General features: G+C 36.2%; 1 protein-coding gene and 1 long non-coding RNA gene across 7 annotated transcripts; one reads left to right on the top strand and one right to left on the bottom strand.

The window, feature by feature from the left end:
• Positions 1-237: 237 nt before the first annotated feature.
• On the bottom strand, positions 238-3,160 carry LOC149217236 (uncharacterized). Of its 6 annotated transcripts, none has more exons than XR_016250645.1 (5): positions 2,897-3,157; positions 2,591-2,620; positions 2,062-2,502; positions 1,945-1,974; positions 238-1,856 (listed from the first exon to the last, which is right to left on the bottom strand). It is a non-coding gene; the product is annotated as an uncharacterized LOC149217236 (long non-coding RNA). The 6 variants fall into 6 exon arrangements; XR_016250646.1 differs by having other exon boundaries at positions 238-1,813; XR_016250647.1 differs by having other exon boundaries at positions 1,852-1,974; positions 2,062-2,203; positions 2,397-2,502.
• Positions 3,161-6,452: 3,292 nt separating this feature from the next.
• On the top strand, positions 6,453-8,431 carry LOC149217235 (pleiotropic drug resistance protein TUR2-like). The gene is made up of 4 exons (XM_089391326.1): positions 6,453-6,880; positions 7,053-7,224; positions 7,655-7,909; positions 8,145-8,431. The coding sequence occupies exons 1-4, from the start codon at positions 6,753-6,755 to the stop codon at positions 8,412-8,414; spliced, it is 825 nt and encodes a 274-aa protein (XP_089247452.1). The 5' UTR covers positions 6,453-6,752; the 3' UTR covers positions 8,415-8,431.
• Positions 8,432-8,647: the final 216 nt, after the last annotated feature.

Below are 8,647 nucleotides of genomic sequence, written 5' to 3'. Positions count from 1 at the left end.
GTTTTTTCAATTGTCAATAAATCATATGAGCAAACCCAAATTCAATGAAGAGCCAAAATAATTTCTAAATTTTGACAGATTTGATATAGGAAAAAAATTGTGCACATAGTCAGCAAGTCTTTAAAGTTTAGTAAACCCAAATAAAGTAATTTTTTTGTCACCTATGAATAGCCTAGAGGGCATGGATTTTCAACATATTAAATGATCAATTCACACCTCTAGGGATCTGACGGGCTTGTTTGATGCCAATGTCTTCAAAAGAGTAAGAAGATCGAACGATTGAACGACATTTTCTATTCAAAGTATGAACTGGCATGTTAATCTAGCTAATCTAGCTATTTAGTGTAGGAGATGTTAATTAGAAAACAGCTAGTGTGCCTAATGTGCCTATTTAGGAAAATATGATAGGTCTGTACCTTAGAAAGTCGGTTAGCAAGGAAGCTACCTGATTTGGATAACTCTTGAACTGGTTGGAGCCAGTGGATTTACTCCATTGACAGACAAGGCCTGGCTATTCAGATTGGACTCGAGTGGTTTTGATATCTGAATACTTGAGTCATAAATACTAGAAATAACTGTGGAAGTCTGAGGCCTTGGGGGGGAGACTTGGATGTAATTATCAGTCCCGTAGGTTGGGAGGAGAGCACGCCTAGACAGAGCAGTCCTAGCTGTTAAAATATCAGAAACAGATAAGTAACTAATCATGCCACTGTCTTTCTTAGAATAAATGTGATTATACAAATTTCATTTAATATACTCTTGCATGAAAACTTTTGTTTTGCTATATAACTAATTTGACTGTTAGTTAAGATAAAGTAGGATTACTGCTGGAAAATTAAGTTTTTGATTGGAAGACATTAATTAGTTAACAGGGGACAAGGTTAGCCCTTTCCAGGTAAGAACCCAAAATTAGACAATCATGCACCCAGTATGTGGATATTCCTCATGGGTTAAGAAGAAGTTCATGAGAGGAATTCGACCTTCAACCTGAGGAGAAAATATTTAGACTAAATTGGTAGAGGAAGGCAGAAGTAAAACTAAGAAAATTCAAGGGTTTATTGCTCAGAATTAAATCAACTATAAAAACTGTAAACTTGAAGGATTCATTATCCACTATTAATTAAGGTACAATCCTTTCATTGACATTAATGTAAAACAGAGACAGAAATCCATTAAACTATAAATAAATTTGTAATATTTCAGAGAATAAACAAACTATGCAGAGCATGCAATAAATTGAAAAAATGTCATGAATATCATATCTCGCATTACCGAAAGACTAAAGCTCATGTTTCAAATTCATTAAATCCCATTAAAAACATAAATAAATTGAAAACAGAAATAAATTTATAGACTATCTCGTAATCAACCTGAGAAGTAATATCTTCTCTAATTGAACAGAACGAAAAACCTAAATGCAAATATAAATTAGAACTACAGAGTTATTAAACCGACTATGTAAAATTGTCCAAAGGCCTTCTCAGTATGCAAGGATCCTTAAAACGAAAGAGAATATACAAAATACATCGGGAAATCCCCTCAATGGACGATTTCAAATCAGGATTAAAATACAGATCATGGTTCAAATTATATAATTCCTACAGACATGCATTGTATGCGTAAATATATATATATATATATATATATATATGACTAGACAAATCGATAGCTCTCATTTGTTCCTTGACTATATACAAAAACTTTGAGGGCAAATAACTAAAACCCAGAAACGCAATGAATAGGAGAAACCTAGAAGCAAAGAGGAGCTTGGGGTCATTCATTTAGTTCTATTAACCCTCCACATTAGCCACGACTGCAAAAAAAAATAGAATGATGAGGAAGCTGTGTAACTTAACCTGCACCAGAAGCCAAGAAGGATTAGACCGAGGACAATCAGTTTCCGATAAGTATCGAAATTAGAGAAATATAGAGACTCAGGGTTACTTGTTCATGCCCAAGGTTGCAATTGGAGACCTGCCAACAAAACCAAGAAAGGATCAGAACAATTGACCTAGAACCCATGAAATCGACAGCAACAAAGCAACCTAGAAGTGGGTTAACCTGTTCCATGTGTTGTGTCGGTGCAGAACTGAATTCTAGAATAGGATTCTCCATGAAAGCTTCCAGATTTAGATTACTTGCGAAGAAGTCGAGAGGTTAGCCTCAACCGTCTTCGAAAAATACCTTAAGCACTCAGAACCCTCTTATAGCAGAGAGCAGTAACATGATTAAGATACAGGCCATGGTTCAAATTATCTAATTCCTACAGACAAGACTTGTATGCGTAAATCTATATATGACTAAACAAATCAACAACTCTGAGTTTTTCCTTGACTATATACAAAAACTTTGAGGATGAATAAGTAAAACCCAGAAACATAACGAATAGGAGAAACCTGGAAGCAAAGAGGAGCTTAGGATCAACCAATTAGTTCTGTTAACCCTCCACATTAGCCACGACTGCAACCAAAATAGAATGACGAGGAAGCTAGGGAACTTAACCTGCACCAGAAGCCAAGCAGGATTAGGCCAAGGACAACCAGTTTCCAATAAGTATCGAAATTAGAGAAATATAGAGACACGATGTTACCTGTTCATGTCGAAGGTTGCAATTGGATACCTGCCAACAAAACCGATAAAGGCTCAGAACAATTCACCCAGAACCCATGAAATCGGCAACAACAAAGCAACCTAAAAGTGGGTTAACATGCTTCAGGCATTGTGTTGGTGCAGAACTGAATTCTAGAATGGGATTCTCCATGAGCACTTCCAGATTTAGATTATCTACGAAGAAGACGAGAGGTTAGCCTCAACGATCTTCGAAAAATACCTTAATCACTCTGAACCCTCTTACAGCAAGGAGCAGTAACACTACCAGTGAAAAATCAAGAGTTACCTGCTATGCCTGGTCCAAAGACGCCGTGGTTTGCAGAGCCATCTCACCGGCGGGGAGGAGTGCAAATGACAGATTTTTCGGGCAAACGGGTGGGTGGTTAGCTAAATCGTTCGAGACAAGTGAAGAACGTCAGATTCAACCTTAAATTAAATCAAGAGTGGAGATGTTTACAAGTGTCCCATCTTGGGATCTGAGACAAGTCCACTTGGAGTAGCCTGGTGGAAATGGGCAAGAAAAAACTTAGGATAAAATAACTTGCCCGCAATAAAATCACATCGGGGCAAGAGACGCTTGCAATAAGAGGGTGAAATCAAAAGTTTGGTTAAAACTTTTTGAAGCCAAATCGCCAGCGATAAAGTTTGGTTAAAATTACCAAAGTTTTCATATTAAAAAATAATATAAAATTTATTATGTAATTGCTGATTGGCCAACAAAGTTGAGGGTCTTATTGCGGGCTTCGCAGGTTTCAAGATGGGTAAAAGTAAGATATCCTAAGATTTTGGTACCTCTTCTGCCTGTCCTTGTGGCAAACTTTTCTGATATCCAAAGTTTTCAGGTGCAAAAGATATTCAACTTTTCTGCTATCCAAGGTTTTCTCGTGCAAAAGATTTTTATATCCAAACTAAATATTCTGGTGCAAAAGATTTTTATATCCAAACTAAATATAATTCACTAAAGATTTTTATATCCAAACTACATATAATTCACTGACACAAACTTCAGAGAGAATTTACTGCCACATGGCTATCTGCATGCAGAAGCTCTAGTGGGCTTTCTGCATGCGGCAGCTCTGGTGCTATCTGTAGGCGAGCAAGTTGATTTCTCATTATGAGTCATTGTTCTCAGGTAGGCCGCGCCCTTTTTTTGGAACTGGTTTCTTTTATAAGCGAGGTCCTTCCATAATATGACATATAATCTCTAGGTTCTGTACCAGGGTTTCAACAATGAGGCCAAGACTGTGTTCTGAGTTTTCTCGCAATTGCTAGAGTTGGAATGTCAAAGGTTTCATTATCTGTTTTTAGTTCAGCCTCCTCCATGGCGGTTGCCAAAAAATATTCTAATAGTTTGTTACAGTTTGTTGTAAAATAGTTTGATGCATGTCCAGTATTACAATTTGTTGTAAAATAGTTTGATGCATGTCCAGTATTACAATTTGTTGTAAAATTGTTTGACGTGTTTCTATGTTTAGCGTTGTATTTGTTTGGCAACGACGTGACTTTTGGTGTTGCATGTCGTGCTCTGCCCTTCCTAAGATTCCGTCTTATAAATGAGAGAGATCGTAATGTTCTCCTTGGAAGTGAAATTTCCAGTCGGACTATTTCTTTTGGAAATGGGATGTGCACCTCGCTCTCGACGATTTCTGGTGAGGAATTCCATGTGAACGATTTCTGGTGAGGAATTTCCATGTGAACCTTGCCTGTACGTTATCATTGTCCATTTCTTGAACGTGTATGCAGTAAGCAATTTTATTATTATGTATAATACATTGATTATTTAATCTATTAATAGATGCTAATATACTGATTGGCGCAGGCTTTGGCTCCGGTTTCAATTGGTTTTGCTGTATTCATGGTACACTTGGCAACCATTCCCATCACTGGAACGGGCATCAATCCTGCCAGAAGCTTTGTAGCAACCGTGATTTATGGCCAAAAGAAATCCTGGGACGACCATGTAAGAAGAGGATAATAGTCTCCTTTCTGTTGTTTTCTATTTATCAGTATTGCAGATTTTATGGAATTAAATTTTGATTCTTACATTGCAGTGGATCTTCTAGGTTGGTCCTCTTATTGGAGCTACGGTAGCTGCTGCATTTCACAAATACGTTATCCAAGCATCCCTGAAATGGCACAGCAAGGAACCCAACAATGTTTAATACAGAAACTGGACTTTGTTCATGCGGATGCATTTGTGTTGTAAAAATTGTGTTTGCTTTTAGATGTTGTATGTTTTGAGGGGCCAATATTTCGCGTACGCCGGATGTTAATCTTAGAATAGGCATCAATAGATGCTAAAATAAATTTGATACGATGGCAAAAAGTATTGTTGTCCTTATTTGGCAAGTTGATTCCAATCGTATTTTGTCCGCCAAACATTTCTAATGTCAGGATTGTGTCTTATAAGCAGTGTATTGCTGAAAAGAGTGTTGCTGCCTAGATGGTGTGGGAGGCTGCTGGGTGTGGGGTGAGACGAGGAGCAATGTATAGCACCTGACGTCCGGTCTAGGGTTCGACTCTTTCAGAGATCATTAATAATTATTGTTCTTTAGTGAAGTCTTTAAATGCAGTTTCTTCGGTGTCTTGCCAACCTGGAATATACTTATCGATACGCCATTTCTAAGATGTTTTCTGGAAACGTAAGCCGCGTCATGCCCGCAGCCCGACATGTGTATGTCAAAGAAGGCCAGCAATGCATAATAATTCTATTTTTTATTTTCTTAAGTTAAGCAAATGTGCATCGGCCATTGCCATGTCACATGCCAGAGGAGAGAGTAGGCCAGTAAGTTTAAGAATCAATGTTGAATTTAATGTGTGAATCATTTAAATGGATTTGAAATTTTTTCCAGAAAATACAAAAGGAGTTAATAAATTAAAGTTAATTTGTTTGAATTATTTAAATGGATTTGAATCTTTTTCAAGAAAATACAAAAGAAATTAATAAATTAAAGTTAATCTGTTTGAATTATTTAAATGCATAGTGGGAGTTGAAATTCAAAATGTATATTAGATATTAAAATTTTAATTGAAAATGTTTTTATTTATTTATTTTTAAATTAAAATTACATTGTATATTAACATTTCAAAAATGCTTTGAGTAGAATTACTTTTGCTTACTTGTATTATGCTCGTTTCTTTACCTGTATCATGTCACTCATACAAGTGTAGTATATGGGACTCATACAAGTGTAGTATATGCAGATGTCATGACATAGCTAGCACAATCTCTTTTTCCTAGGCCTAATTGAACTAAGGTGAACCTGGATTGTTCCTTCTCATGCCTAATAGAACTAGTAATCCCAAGTATAACATGGTCCCATGTAAGGCCATCCTGTCCTATCAACCCATCCCGGAAACTGAACTTGTAAATTCCTCTGACTAAACTTTGATGTCATGTGTATTACACAAATTTCATGTTAAATCGTGCCCCACAGCAGAGAAAAACTCTTGCATGTTAGCCTTCTGCCATGTGCATGATAGCTCTTTGACACGCCATGGAGCCTGGCACAACACTTGTCTCTAATCAACTTCACCACTGGTCTTTAACATACCTGCTTCACCACCCATTTGCTTCTAATCTACTGCTTTGATTTACAGTTTGATAGGAGTGTAGCGAAGCAAAGAACCTATCCATTCCACTGCTTTACATTATGATTTGACAGTTCAATATGGTTCGCTACACTGATCTGTGTCTTTAGTTAACACGACGATGGCGCAGTCGGTTCTCCCTGTAGAGGTGTTATGGCCAGTTATGTAGGAGGAATAGCAGGGTTCAGCCAGCGGCCCGCATTTTTTTAAATATATTCCCATCTCCTAGAGCCTTTAAATTGTTTTTATATTCCCATTTCCCATACAAATCATGGATAGGCTATCGTTTTGCATGCATATAAGTTTCCATGTTTATTTATCCCAATTTGATTATGTTTTGGACTTACAATTCATATCTCCATTAGCTATAATGCCAGCATTTTGTGTTTTATGAATGTGGATTTATTCAATGCTACTGAAAACATAATGCATAATGTGGGTTTTTCCACAGGCATAATAAAGTTCTCATTCAGGAACTCAGCGAACCAGTCCAAGACTCAAAGGATTTGTGTTTTGAAAGGCAATTTGGTCAATCCTTTGCAGTTCAAATCATGGCTTGTTTGTGGAAGCAAAACTCGTCGTATTGGAGAAATCCTCAGTACAACACCGTTCGACTCATATTCACCTTTTGCTGCGCCCTAATATTTGGCACTATTTTCTGGAGAATTGACCGGAAGATGTAAACATTACTTTCTCCTACAATCACAAAATCTAATCAATCTAGACCCAATTCTTTTGTGTCATTGGATGTTGTTTACGAGCAAAACCAACAAGTATACTAAATACTTTGGGATGCAATCTAATATTCAAGGTAGATGCAATTCTTATGTGTCATTCGATGTTGTTTACAGGCAGAACCAACAAAATATATTAAATGCTTTGGGATCCATGTTCACAGCTATTATATTCCTGGGTTTCAGCAATGTCGTTTCTGTCCAACCAGTAGTCGATGTCGAAAGGATAGTTTTATATAGAGAAAAGGGAGCAGGAATGTATTCGGCTCTTCCGTATGCTATTGCTCAGGTATGTACTTTTTGCAGGAACGTATTCGGCTCTTCCGTATGATATTGCTCAGATATGCACTTTTTGGTTTTGTATTGTTTTATCAATATAGACTCATTCAATTTAATTTGATCATTGCTAAATTGGCGTATACATTTTTTTTTGGTTCATGAACAAGGAACCCATCTAGTAGCATTTGATTAGTAAAGTGTAAATTTACATAAGTGCATATATTCTATTTTTTTATTTGAATTTAGTATTTGATTACAAAAGTATAAATTTACAAAATCGAACCTAAAATAAATTTAATTATTAAAACCTAAATTTGTAGAAATATATATATTCTACCTCTACATACTCTTAAAACGCTCAAACTGTAATATTATAAAAATAAGCATACAAACATAGCTTTAAAGCCTTCTACTAATACAACCATATTTATGTTACACAGCTTTTGATCGAAGTGCCATACATATATATTCAAACACTGGTCTATGGTGTGATAGTTTATGCATTGACAGGCATGAAGTGGACAGAAACCCAATTCTTTTGGCATTTGTTTTTCATGTTCTTCACGTTCCTTTATACCACATACTATGGGATGATAATGGCGGCTGTCACTCCTAATGCAACCATAGCTTCAGTTCTCTCCTCGGCTTGTATTGCAGTGTGGATGATTTTTAGCGGCTTCATAATTCCACGTCCGGTGAGAATTACAGAGTATTTTCTCTATGTATTGTTCAATTTAATTTGATTGCAGATTTTGGAAATTCCATGATGGATAGGAGTATAATCAGTTCATTTTAGTGGTTTCTATCTATCAAATTTCCAAAACTCTTACCATAAAAAAAGTAATTACTCTTTTTTTTCCCTTTGGGCTCGTCACAAAAATTAGTCAAATAAATGTTCATTGATAATGTGAGTGTTTTTGGGCGTTACAGCGGATTCCTCTGTGGTGGAGATGGTATTACTGGGCATGCCCCTTCGCATGGACACTCTATGGACTGGCGGTATCTCAGTTTGGCGATATTTCAGATGAAGTGGTGATGGCAGATGGCGAGAAGCAACAAGTGAACGAATTTCTGAGTAATTACTTTGGATATAAACACGATTTTCTGGGACCGGTTGCAGTTGCAACAGTGACAATCGCACTTTTGTTCGCTGCGATCTTTGCACTGAGCATTAGAACACTTAATTTCCAAAAAAGATAGAAAGAGCCTTTATTCTTTTGTTCAGAACAAAGGATTTTTTTACAATCTATGACTGATTTCAGTTGCTTGAGTAAGTAAACAAATTAGAGGGAGATAGCTACAGAAAACAAGTTATGTTCGTATCAATGAATAAATTCTTATAAAATATTTTATTTATAATAAATAAATAAATAATTATAAAAATAAAAGAAATCTGCGTAACGCAATACATATTATTATCTTCTATATACATA

This window comes from Pinus tabuliformis, chromosome 1_1 (genome assembly GCF_031772625.1).
Source record: "Pinus tabuliformis cultivar Carrire ecotype Pingquan chromosome 1_1, CPIR1, whole genome shotgun sequence".
Lineage (NCBI taxonomy): Eukaryota > Viridiplantae > Streptophyta > Pinopsida > Pinales > Pinaceae > Pinus > Pinus tabuliformis.
The sequence above is the reverse complement of the archived record's forward strand: the minus strand, read 5'-3'. Positions and strand labels throughout refer to the sequence as shown.